The sequence below is a fragment of the Diceros bicornis genome, chromosome 24, assembly GCF_020826845.1.
Source record: "Diceros bicornis minor isolate mBicDic1 chromosome 24, mDicBic1.mat.cur, whole genome shotgun sequence".
Lineage (NCBI taxonomy): Eukaryota > Metazoa > Chordata > Mammalia > Perissodactyla > Rhinocerotidae > Diceros > Diceros bicornis.
In genome coordinates, this window is record NC_080763.1 from 12,035,327 (window position 1) to 12,049,446 (window position 14,120).

Genomic DNA, 14,120 nt, shown 5'->3' on the forward strand with positions numbered 1-14,120 from the left:
CAACCAAAATGAGATGTAAACACTATATTTATACCCTCTCTGAAAAAGAATCTTGAAAATCACAACATGAAACATTCCCGCAGAGATCAAAAAAACATTCCTAGCCACTATTTTTCCGAATATGGTATATGTTAAATAATCTTGATTTTAAACGAAAGTACATTTGGCTTTTGTATAAACTGACAATGCATGACTGTGACAAAATATGCCAATATTAAAGACTCAGGTCTATCAAACTTTCTTTGACATGAAATTCAAAATGACTTTTTATTGTGATTTTTGCATAGTTTGCTAGCTATTCTTTCTGTTTGCTCAATCTTGGCCTCATCAGGATTCTTTTCCACCATACTTTAGTTGGAAAATTTGAGGAGCAATGGGACATCCATGATACCAACAGCTCTGTGATCAACAACAATCTTTATGTTGCTTTACTCACAAAGTCCAATCTCCCTAACTCAATAGAGAGTCTGACCGTGGAAGGGAAAGATTAAACTTCATGTTATCAAAGATAATTTAGCAGAGAAGGAGGATAAAATATTCGACAATGAATTACTTAAATTAGTTACTATGAACACTCAATCTGATTTACTCAGCATCAGTGTGGATATTTTGGCCTTCACTGGTCTGGTCTTTCAACAGTCAGTGATTCTGCATGAATGAGAGAGTGGTCAAATCCTCTTGGCTTTACCCCATGAAGATATAGCCCAACCAGCCAAGTGCTTACGGGCTTGGGCTTCTAGGTCAGAACTAGAGGTTCTAAACTCAGTTGGTGGGGGAGCACTCATTTGTATATACATATTTTTTTAAAGCCCTAACACTTGACAAGCTTTCAAACTGTTTCCTAATGTTTCATTAAAATCTTAACAATGGTAATGACAATGTGTTATCTCAAAAATAAACAAATAAATAAAAACTATTAAAAAGCATCACACACAGAAAACACATTAAGAGAAGCAACTGCTATCCCTATCCCTCTCTTTCCTCTTCCTCAGTTACAACTCTGGCCAAAAGCTGCATTTTTAGGTAAACTGTTCTTTGACCAAGTGCCTTTAGATGTAGTACAAGTCATGACCTCATTTAAATAATAATATAGTGATAATATAAAAACCAAGGATGAAAGTGAGCTAACTATAAAAAGCTTTGTATAGTGCCACTGGGGTCCTTCACAGTCGTTATGAAAAAAGTAGAATGGCCTTTTCCATGGTTATCTCTGACTATGTTATTATCAAAGCGAAAACAAGATGGTTTGGGCTGAGGATTCCAGTGTGTAATGCTATAATACCTTGTTTTTATTTCTCACCTTATAAGACATTACCTTAAAAAAAATAAAAATTCAAAGCACAGAACAAATATATCATGTCCATAAAATTAACATTTTTATTAGAGAAAATTATTTAAACTCTCTGAAGTAAATATACATAAAATGGGCTTATTAAATTTGGAAATAACACAAATTGCCATTCTAAACCAAAATAGTTCATTTGGATAATGCGTTTAATAGTGATTTGGCCAAGAAGCCAACGTCACTGTAATCAATAAAAGATCCACAGAATCTATTTAAAACTCAGTGGGTCAAAAAGTAAAATTTAAAGATAAAATCTTTCTGGAGTCTCATCCAAATCCCAATATTAAAAATGAAGAGAAATTATAGAAAAAAATCCTCAATGTCTCTTGCTTTCTTTGACTGATGCATTACCTCTTGAGGTTGAAATTCAATTGGAAAAGGAAATGTTGATACTAGTGACTATAACTTGCCTCTTACTTATAACTACATTTGGCAATTTACCCCCACTGATGTCTCTCCTTTGGGAGAAGTGAAGGAAAATTCCATTATCAGGATGGGGCACCTTGTGCTAAACAATTGACTTCAACTCCTGTCATTTACTCTAACCTACCATGAAAATTCAAACATTTACATTTATACTATGAAGTGAGGTTTAAAAAAATTATTTTCATTTCAGGAACCTTTAGAAGTACATATCTTGAAAGACTTGAACTTTGTGGTTGGAATGCCAGTATTCTATAAGATGAAGTTGTCTCTTTAGGATTTGACTGCCTGTGTCAGAATCTCAACTTTACTCCTCAATAGCTATGCTATCCTGACAAGGTCCTTAATCTATTCCCTCAGAGGGTTGCTGCAAAAATTAAGTTTGATAATCTAAATAAAGTGCTTAGTATAAACAGAGGGTGAGCACTCAATAAATATAAGCTTAGTTAACTTACATAGCTTCTAAGCCTGAAGGTAAAGAAGAGATATTCCACTCAGTCTTCTCTCAACCTTTGCCTTCACCTTCCTGATTCCCAGTCCAAATCCTCAATGGTCCTGACCCTCAGAAGCATCCAAACACATTGGTCTCATCATAAAAATTAAAGGATAGAACATCTCAAGTTAGAATACAGACCAATACTCTTACAACATCTGGCACATAGTAAGCATTCAAATAATTCTAACTCGTGTCCTCCTTCCCTACATAACATGACTCAGAATTTTAATTAGAATCTAGGACCAACTACAAATTCTAGTACCACTTAAACAAGTACGTCAACACAAATGTTTACCTATTTCCTCTTTACTTAATTTCTCAAACACTCCCAAACTCCATCATGCAGTTTAATAAATTTAAATACTCTACAAAAGATGAAAAATTAGCTGCCTTCCGCTACATAGACGACGATTTGTTTGGTTGTGTGTGTTTGTGTATACCCCCAAGTATTTTGAGAGGTGGAGAAGGACAAGGAAGACATGGTAGTAGAATTCCAGTGTTTCAGTGGCTTTTGGACTTGGGTAAGAGATATTTTCTGCCTCACTGGATGGCTGATAACCAATTATTTTACATAAAATGCTTTGAAGATTTAACTTATTACTAATAATTAACACTGACACTTTTTAACAAATTGATTTACTGGATAAAATTAGGCATTGCAATTCTACTAATTCCTTTGTTCATAAAGAATATTCTTTTTTCAGAACTTCTTATTTTCACATACTTTATGGCCACAAAGTGATTTTCACTATAACATTTGGAAATCTTACCAGATATTTTCAAAATTATGAGAATTATAAATTAAATTTTCCAACATGAAAACAAAACGAAGATCAAACTGATAATTTTGTAAATGTTTATCTTCACTATTTCCAAGGTAGAAAAGGACCTGAGGTCAAAAATAATTTTTATTTTTAAGTTTTTTTTTTAGTTTAGGGGCAAAAGGAATCAAGGATGGAAAACAAAACCACTGAAATTCAGGATAAGAATTTGATCCCAATATAAGAAAAGTCTATTGATTTTTAAATGTTAAACATACTGAATAACTCGCATTTCCAGTATGAGAATTACTAGCAAAGTTATTATTTTTAGCATCTAATTCTCTAGTTCTAGAAATACTCTAAATGAGAAAAGTTGGGTAAAATCCAGGAAATAAAAGACCTGTAAATTTGTGAAAAATTAATAGACACCTTTGTAGAGGAAGAAAGAAAAGGTGAATGGCAAATGCCAAAAAGAAAGAATACAAATATTAATTAATATTAAGCTTGTGGGTGATGATTCTCTGAAAATAAAGTTTGAGAAAAATATTTTACAGAAGATATGAATTTCACGGGAAAGCAGTGTGGAAAACTCGAACACGTATCTCTTTTAATGAGAGTGGTTCTGTGTCTTCGTTTTAAAACTGCAGTTGTCACAATTCATATGGGTACTAGAAACACCTCACATAAGCACTCTTTTACTTAAGGATGAGAAAAGCTGATACTAAAGAAGAATGTATGCAATGTATGACTGAATTTACTGCTCGCTCAAGTCCTAGGATTTCATTAAGTTTAGTAATTCACGTTATTTAATATTTAAAGATTTTTTGACACTTGGAAATGCATCTGAATGTGTCCTTTTGTTTTGCCTGGTGATGAGCCAGTGAGAAAAAGAAGCTATAACTGCAGAAATGTGGATGTTACGGTTCTGTTTCTGTTCAAATGCTTGTAACTGTTGCCCCAGCCACACTTTTTTTTTGATGACTTAGACAAACATTCTGATTGGGATGGCTGCACATACTTACTTATACAGAGCAGTCAATAAAAGCAATGTAAAGCAATGCACATCAGTAAAGATAAGGGAAGACAATAAAAAAATATTTTATATAAACTCACCAGAGTTGATCTGATTGCACCCATAAGCATTGCCAATGATCATGCTTAGATCTCCAGGTGTCTAAATTGCGACCTCCATTATGCTCCTCTTTATAGATTTGTTCCCAACATTGAAACACAAATTCGGATTTGGTCTCTATGTAGCCTGGCACCACTAATCTGACTTACTCTGAATTTTCAGTGCTTTCATTTAAAACCTGACTCTGTTTTTGTTCTGATTGCATAGCCCCTCATACACCACCTCTCGATGTGTTTTTCTGGACTAAGACAAGTTGAATATTTCCTATAATGTCAAATGGATTTCTATCAACCCTCTAAAAAAATAATAAATGTCATGCCATTTACTATTTATTAATTGTAAGACTAATTTATTAGTTGTAAGAGTTTTTATTATCTAAGCTGCTAACAACATTTAGGCTGTAAGTACAAAGTTTACACTGAGAGTGAATTGATTGAAAATATTTATTCACATATGTGTAGATATATATGTAATGCAACTGTGAGTTGGAATGCCACCCGCCTATCACAGTGGATAAAAATATAAATGTTACTGGCCATTTAGAAAATAAATGGAAAGGATTACAATGGATACTAAAAAGTTGTGATCAATGATGATGGATCCCTTAAACCTCCTTTAATTCTTCTTCTCGAATATATCAGGCATTAGAAAATCAGGAAAGATTAGAAAACCCAATAAGAGATCTAAATATCTCTTGTCACATAAAATGTTCCCCTTTGTTTCTATGTCTTCTTGTTATTTTCTTTACCCAAAGGGTCACCGTAAATGTAGTGAGTGCAGGCTTGAGTGTACCCCTTAGGATACAAGACTGTCTTTGCAGAATGAACAAATATTAACAAAAGGAATCCCATTTTCAAGAATAAAACATTTACACGCTAGAAGTGGCTTCCTTGAATTATCAATATTACTGATCACATATTACAACTTCTTAAATTAAAATACTCTCACTTAGGACACAATAACATGAGTGGTTTTTCAATGTCATTCAAAGGATTTTCCTTTTTTTATCGTGTTTTTTTTTCCAGTTCAAGAGATACATTGAAAAATCAATTGGTCATTGGAAAGGATTCTTTTACAGTTAAGAATTTTGTTATAAGAACATCTGCCCATGTGGAGCCATATATCTTGAGTGTCATGATTATTTTTATGTAAAAAGTTGGAAGGTGAACTGCTCTCTACCTTGAATAATCACCAATTTGTTTATTTTTTCTCACAAAATTGAGAATTTCTGCTGAGCAATGTGATTAAATGTAATACGAAAAATCATAAAATATACGTGTCTTTTTCTCTTCTTTCTCTCTTCTTTCCCCCCAAAGGCCTTCATTCTTCCTATGCTTATTTGAGTAGTAGTTCTAAGTTCCCAGAAGATTTTCAAGTCTTCCACCTAACATGCCACTGACTAACAATTATTTAGCCACCCATGTCTTTCTCCACCAACCTCTGACTAGAAAAATATCTAAAATACAGAAGAATATTTAGAGAGCACATCTCGGCTATCTCCTATGAAAGAAAGAAAAAAAATGACAATTTGTCCTATAATGCAATTTTCATCTGAGAGAAAGATGATTTTCCACTGACCTAACATCATCTTGCTCTAAGAAGGGAGCAGCTCTTATCTTTATGTTTTTATTTATCGGTAGGAAAATTGAAGCCCTGGACACACCAAAAAACAGTTAACTTGCCCAAAGTTACACTGCAACTGTGGAAAAGCTAGAATTAGAATCCAAGACAGAGCTCAGATACTCATCCTAGGGTGTTTTCCAAAAGACGGTTCTTTCTTCTGTCCCTTTCTGCCAAGATCACAAGAGAAATACTCTTAGATGTAACCAAGTATTAAAACACAACATTCACATAATTACAAAACATCAAATTTTAAAGTTATCCATGTATGATATGTACATTCTAGACAAATTTTCTCATTACCTACATAAAATTTTGGAAAAGAGACTCAGATAAAGTAGTTCAAAAGGTAAAAATTATACAAGATAGTAGAATTCATTAGGAATATGACAAATAATTTTGCTAGGACCAGCCACTGCACACTTCAAAAACAGTAGAGCAGTTCAAAAAACTTCAGAGCAGTTCAAAAACTGCTCTGAAGACTAATTAAAAAAAAAAATTTTCTAAAAGAATTTAATTATTTAAAATAGAACACAAATGGGCCAGAACTCACAGGTGAAAAAAATCTCCTTAACTTTAAAAGAAGCTGTGATTTGCATTTGGGCTCCAATAACATTAGTTTTCAAAATGACACTTCAGTTAGCGGTCATAATAATATTCCCATTAAAGTGCTGGGTACTCCAGGAGTACCTATTTGTTCTTAGGAACCATTTAAAACCCCCAATTTTCTAATTCTCTTGCTCTGACCCACATAATTTTTTTAACTGAATACTTAGGACATTTGTACTCCTATATTTCATGTGAGATGAAACCAGTGGCTTAATAAAAATTTTCCATTTTAACAATGAAGGATGTGTTTCTATTCAAAGTCTACGCCTGAACCATTCTAAGTACTATTTGTGTTGATGTGGAACACTAGTAGCTTTGGTATTGTCATCTGCCTTTTGTGAGCCTATTTGCCTTTATTATAAGCTCCTCTATCTATTAGATCCCCTTCAATGCCATAATATCCTAACACAACTGATAAAACTTGCTGTTATGATGCACAGCTCATATTTCCATTTTTGTTTGACTTTTGCTAATACATTATAACCACCTGTCCAGGGTACAGCATCTGATCTTATATATCATAGAAAAATATTGAAGGTGTATAAGTTGCTTTGGAAAATGTTTGGATTTTAAATACATATCTATTTACTCCTATTATTACATTATTCAGAAATATAATAATAAAAATTTTATTCTTGATGCACTGAGAGCATCTATACAGTGTAAGAATAAAACATGCAGTCATCTGGTCCCCCAAAGAGAATCTACTGTCTATGTGCTTGTTGAGGCAACACAGAACACTATCGTATCATTATTGCACATATTAAAGCAAGTGCTCACCCTTCATTCAAATCTGAGCAAATTAGACTGGTAAGAACTGCAGAATCTGGGAACCTAAAAGATTATTCTATATACAATGCTTGCTGAACACATGCATTCCTGCTGAAAACAGCAGAGCGCATTCAGCACCTCATCAAGTCATGCACACAGGAACAGAGGTGGCTAGAAAAGAATACTGTGATAGCTGCACCATAAATAAGCAATTGATACATTTGCCCCCTTTGTGACAACCCGGAGTAGTTCAAAACCATATGTTCCTTCCCCATACATATGAACAATAATATTGTAGGTCGATTAGGTGAAACTGAGTCAATGTCAGAACACAGCAAATATGTGCGCCACTTATAAGCAAAGGCATGGATTGCAACTTCAAATTGCCCTGCTGTTTCAGTCATTCTCTTATAGCTTTACACCAATTGTTATTTTTGAAGCACATGGCTAAAGTTAAACCAACCATTTCTGTACTCAGATTATTTTTACCACTCATTCACCTTTAATAGCTTAGCCAAGCTTATCTCATACACAGTTAAATAGAAAAATACCCTGAAATTCAATTCATGTCAGAGGTCAAGAAAAAGGTACCACCCTCAACATGAAAGCAATGAAGTCCCAATTTGAAGGCTGATTCCTTACACCGTGATTATCTCACTGTCTTGTGCCTATGGTAGGTAGCTACTGTAGCATAGCATGGAGACATGCTCCCTGAAAACTTCCATCATGGGTGATGGAAGTTACGGGCACAAAGAAAGGAAAACGGAACCCGTGGCACACAACATCTGTTCTGAGACTCCTGGATTAAAGAGGCACATCTTGTGGGCATGTGAAGAAGTTCTAATAGAAATTCTAAAATATCACCTGTTTTTATAAATCACTTTGTTTTGCACTTCTCCAATCTGACTGTGATAACTTGTCTTTCAGTCCTGGTGATTTTGTTTGGGGATGCTGGGAGATAGAAAAGCTCATAAAAATGGGTACAATAGATCAAAACATCTCCTTTGATTTTGCTATCACCTTGTGTATGTTGTTAACATGTATGTACAGATGGTCGAATAATGTACAAATTACTGGTATATATTTTCAACTTGATGCAAACATTAACTGCCCTGCTCCCACTATTAAATGTCATGCATGCACCAATTTAAAAGTATGCCTCTCTGATCAACTTCATAAAATATGCTTTAGACAAAAGAAATAAATTCTTCTGGGTTTTTACAAATGAATGTGTATTTTATTCTCAATACATATTACTTAAGGGACTAGCTATACACAACTCATTGTGACTTTTTTTTAGTTGATAATAGGCACTTTTTAGGAAGCGGATTTGTGACCCAAAAGACTCTGAATTCAGTCTTTAGTACCCCCCATCATAAGTGGATCTGCCTGAGCCACAGTAGTCTATTGTATCAACTCAGCAGAAGTCCAGCAGTAGAACTGTGTGCAAAAAAGCTTTAGAAAATTGTAACCAGAATAAAATTATAGAAAAGCAGTTATCTGAGTCGAGCAACTTAATATCTTCTTAGTTGTTTTTTTATAACCACATTTCATGTGTTATCTCTACAAACAGTAAGCATCATGTGTGAACAATTTCATACCTGTGTTTCATTCTTTCTAAGTTAGAGATATGCTACAAAAACTCGTCTGTTTACATTCTTTTTTATTTTATATCATTATAGTTAAAATTTTGATATGATTCTTAAATGGTTTTTTTGTTTGTGTTTCTTTGCTAAGAGCCTTTCAACTTCACCCTTGAACAAGTTTTAAAAACACAAATTTAGAATATTCAACACCTTTGGAAAAATCAGCATCTCTAAGATGAATTGTTAAAAGGCCCTTTTACCCTGTGGTGCAGTATTTCTATAATAATACACACTATATTAATAGTTTAGTATTTATGGGGGTGATAAAATCAGCTTACAAGATGGTAGCTGTTCTCCAAGATGGAGGGAGTAGGGATATCCTTACATAAGAGTTAATGATTACTATCTAAGTACAATGTTAAAAAAGAGGAGGTATAGTTGAGCTAAAATGCAATTCATGCACAAAACCCATAGCAATAAATTCTCAATATCCCACATTGCTATCTGACTTAGGCCACAAAACAGTCATTTAAATGGAGCAAACACCACCTGTTGAGGAAAATAACCTAAGTCACAAAAAAATACCCTATGGAAAGAGATCATAAAATGGTACTAACAGTTTAAAAGGTTGAACTCTTCCTTGGCATTAATCAATAACTCTAACTTAAAGAACAGTGAGGAATGAGAGTCAATATACTCAGCCTGAGATCAAATTTGTCATGGCAACATTGGCAGGTTGGACCCTGATTCTTCAAATATTACATTGCCTTGGTTAACAAAAATCATACCTTTTTTTATTATAGAATAGAGATTATAAATAAATGTAAAGTGTGCATGCAGTCAACTGCATAATATACAAGCAATATCTACGTTTTTAATAATTATCTTCTTTGGCAGGCCAGAATCCAGCTGGACATGCAATATTTACATATCAAAATCCATAGTGTGTTCATCATATTGAAAGCAAGTGAAAATATATATACGTATATACTATATATACACACATATGTATATAGATGTATATACTGTTTTTAATATATTAACAAATATATATGTATATATATTAAAAGTGGATTTCCTCTTTGTCAGATTCAGGTGACTCAGGCCTTGAAACACTAAAAATATCCTGACATGGTATTTGGGGAGGTACTTGGAGCGGCATTTGGGATTTGGGAGAAGAGGTCTGGGGCATGCTTTTTTCTGAGAGTATTTTTAAAATTTCTGCCACCTGCTTCTCCAGGGCAGTCATTCTGCAGCTCAGCAGCTGGATGTCCTCTTTGAGTTCGTGTTTGACTTCCTGCAGTGTGGTCTGTAAGGCCTGCTCGGGGATGGGATAAAAGGGGTGCTTGGCATCAGCCTGAATGGGGCTGTGCTCCAGCGGACTTCGCGCCTCCCCAGCCTTATCCAAACGAAGGTCACTTTTTGTAATCCCACTGTCACAAGAATCTGTTTTCCTTAACGGGTTTTTGGTCACACTGTTCTCGGAATCGCTGCCCTTGGGGTCCTCTGACAGTAGCCCCATCGACTCGGCTTTAGTGACATTATTCCAGTCTTCTTTCTTCTCCTCGGGGGCTCCCATGGTATTCTTGAGTCGCAGCCACCCCTTCCCATTTCCATTCTTCATTCTGATCGGGCTGTTGACTTTGAGACATTTGGGGTCAGCACCGCCGTTGGGCTTGAGTTCCATGGCATCGCGGTTGTTCTGCTTGAGGGACTCACTGGTTTTCACGTAGGCCAGGGATGTCTGAATGGGTGTGATCTGTGACACGGTGACCACACTGGTGCCAGTGATGGAGGCTCCGTTCTGTAAGGAGCGGCTTTCCGCCTGGATCTGGTTCCGCTCGGGGTCACTCTGCATTGACCCCTGATTCCGCAGCTCCTTCTGCTGCTTGAACTTCTGGAAGAGCTTTCTGACCGGGTGGTCCACGGGGATGCTGAGGGTGACCTCATTCTTCTGCCTGAGACGCTCCTCCTCCTCTTTCTTCACATCACTGATTTTACGGAAGATGATCTGGGAGGGGGAGAGAGATTGAAAAATGTAATTATAAAAACAGATGAATTTAGGGGCCGGCCCGGTGGCGCAAGCGGTTAAGTGCGCGCGCTCCGCTGCGGCGGCCCGGGGTTCGCTGGTTCGGATCCCGGGCGCGCACCGACGCACTGCTTGGTAAGCCATGCTGTGGCGGCGTCCCATATAAAGTGGAGGAAGATGGGCACAGATGTTAGCCCAGGGCCGTCTTCCTCAGCAAAAAAAAAAGAGGAGGATTGGCGGATGTTAGCTCAGGGCTGATCTCCTCACAAAAAAAAAAAAAAAAAAAAAAAAAAAAAAACAGATGAATTTATAACTGTGTGCCATGATACCGGATGTACTTTGTTTTACAGAGGAAACCCTTGAACATAGGGTGAGATCATTTCTGAAGGGAAAAATATTCCAATGTCATTGAATAGATGCAATATACTTAAAACCCAACATAGGAACATAGACTAAACTTCCTTAGTTCTACTCTTTTGTATATCAGAGGGGGAATGTAGTAGAGACAACTGAATAGAGGTACTCGCTTTCTAGTTTATGTTCCCATTTAATAGAAAATATACAATTATGTAAATAGAAATATATGTTAGTATGTGTATATGTGTGTATACACATATGTGTAAGGAAATACATATTTATCTCTTAAATTTCCTTATAATGCATTACTATTTTTTGTATGTTTTCCTTTTGTATATAACCATGATTTAAAACCATTTTTAATACCATCTTCTATTTAGAGGTCATATAGTAAGAGTTCTAGGCTATAAAGGCACTGAAAAGTTATAGACAGTCTACCAACACAGCACCTGGGCCGGCTGGGAGGAGGGATTAAATGTACTCAAGTGGCTCTGGAGGGCAGAAGTAGGATCGATAAGGAATAGTTTCTGGGAGGCAAATACTAGCTCAACATACACTTCATTTCCAAGTGCTGTCTATTAACTGAATAAACTGCCTCAGAAACTCATAAGCCTCACACCACTAAAATACTCAAAGAGAATTAAGGATATTGTCCATGTAATTCTTTCACTGAGTGGGAGGGTGGACGCTTCAAATTCCAATATTCTTTAAATTTTAAATATAGGATTAAATACATAGTGCATGTGATGTTAGATGGGTATCCAGAAATAGGCATAATTTTATTAAAAATGCATTTTGAAAATAATATTGGGAACTTATAACTCCATCAAGAGAAATAAAAAGTGTTAACTATATAATAAATTACCACTTATATTGTCAGAGTTAGAAGTGAATTTAATAACCATGAGATTTTTGCGCAGAGTCCTTCTGAAGAATGAAATAACTGCAAGTGAAGGCTGTGAGGAAAATTCAAAAAGAAGGCATATTAGAGAACATGCTTTCAGAATCAGAGAACGTTATGAGGCTAGCAAAATTACTTACCTCCATCCTTCTCTCATTAAGTTTTTGGTTAATTTAGAAATATATGTGAAGTACACAGTCCCTGGCATATAATCGACACTCGAAATATGTTCGTACTCTCCCTTGAACTCTCATAAAATATTTTCTATTTGAAACCATTTTCATCACTTCTTGAAGATTCAGCAGCTTCAAGAGTAACATATAGTCATTGATTTTATACCAGAAACTAATACTAATGATAGCCACTGTTAACACAAAAGGCAGAGAGACAGCAATCCTCCATCTAACTAAGAGCACATTTTCTAAATTGAGATTGATGCACTAAATACAGCTTATCAAGTGGTAATAATTTGTATTTTAACATAAATATTCTCTAAGTTCAATAACTGTCTGTAAAGACCAGCCTATTTTTCTTTCTCTAGTGGCATATGAAATTAGATCTTTTTAAAAGATGTAATACTAATCTCGAAGACTGACATAAAAGCTCCAGCAGTTTAATTAGAAGGCTTCCAAAGGGTTGACATATTTTTTATGCTTCCTAAGTAAACAGGGCTTGTATTAAGACTTTAAGATATTAACACTCTTTGGGACTGGACAGATCCAAACACGGAAACACAGATACTATAGTCCTATTTCATCCCCTTTCATTGAAAAGGAAGTCACGTTGGTTCTATGAACTGACATGAGGGGACTAATGTAGATCTTTGTCCACGTCCTCCTTCATACTCAACTCTCACCTTTTGTGTTTGTTTTCTTAAAGGTAGTTACTTAGCCTTGGATAGAAATAGCCTTGGTGCAATGTGGTAACGGACAGTAGTCTTCACATTTGGGAAAAAGGGATCTATTTCAAATTATCAGTGGAGGAGGGCAGGTGCTTGGCACATGGGGACGTCAGATAAAATGCAGGACATCCATGCAATATTTAGAACATACTTAAACTAAAAAATCATACATTATTTATCTGAATGGGACATATTTATACTTAAAAAAGTATTCATTGTTTACTTGAAATTTAAATTTAACTGAGTGTCCTGTATTTTTATTTGCTAAGTTTGGCAGCCCTGTTGGCCTGTAATAGACAAGGATATTACTATCTCTGTAACGTCCACATGTACTGCCACGTGAAGGTCACAGTTTATGAAAGATTTGGAGTTCCTAGAGACTGAGAATTTGTGGGCATCTTAGGCCAGAGCTTTATGTTTTAAATTTTCAACATAATGGCTAATAATTGCTTATAATTATTTTGGGCTTACCAAGTTTGGGATGCTTAGTGATTTAAGAGTGTAATATGCCCATGTAAAACATCAATGAAAAAGGCCTTTGTCAGCTTCCAGACCGCCAGCTGGCCCCTCCCCACCAACCAAGAACAAACAAAGGGGTTTGGACTGCTACTGTTAAGCTGAGAACAAAGACTCCAAATGCCAAACTCCTTAATACAAAAAGAGTCCTGTCACAGGGCCAGGCTGCCAGTCTGCACCAGGGGACAAACGAGATAGAACTCGGTTGGCATATTTTGCCTCCAAAAAGATGTACGAAGAGAAATAATAGAGGTTTGGGATATTAGAGGCCAGAATCCTAAGAGCGTTGCACATTGTTACTTTCCCTCCATCTCCCCCATCCAGAGAGAGAGGGCTAAGGTGATAGTAGACACAGCTCCCTTGAGGTTTAGGGGGGCTGGGAAAAGAAGGTCCTGAGGCAATTTCCCTCCCAAGCTGCGGAACTTGAACTGGAGCCTAACTGCAAACAGCTAACACTTGGATTTGATCAACTATCGACCGTGACCAGGCTTTTAAGCTAGAGGCAACTTTTAAAGAAATTACTGGATTACATGGAGCTTACTGAGTAAGACTAAATTTATTTATTTATTTTGACTGCGAACAGAAATTTATGACTTATTGAAAAATAGTTATAAAAAGTTTGCACATAGCAAGGAGGTCACTTCCACACAAGTGCTAGCTCATTTAACTATCA

General features: G+C 35.8%; 1 protein-coding gene across 3 annotated transcripts in view; it reads right to left on the reverse strand.

Annotated features, from left to right (window-relative positions):
• Positions 1-8,802: 8,802 nt before the first annotated feature.
• KCNH5 (potassium voltage-gated channel subfamily H member 5) overlaps positions 8,803-14,120 on the reverse strand; it is a 310,565-nt gene continuing 305,247 nt past the window's right edge. For all 3 annotated transcript variants that reach the window (XM_058567075.1, XM_058567076.1, XM_058567077.1), the window contains one exon: positions 8,803-10,754. In XM_058567075.1, the coding sequence (XP_058423058.1) occupies positions 9,807-10,754 (948 nt within the window). In that variant the 3' untranslated portion in view covers positions 8,803-9,806. The remainder of the gene's footprint in view (positions 10,755-14,120) is intronic.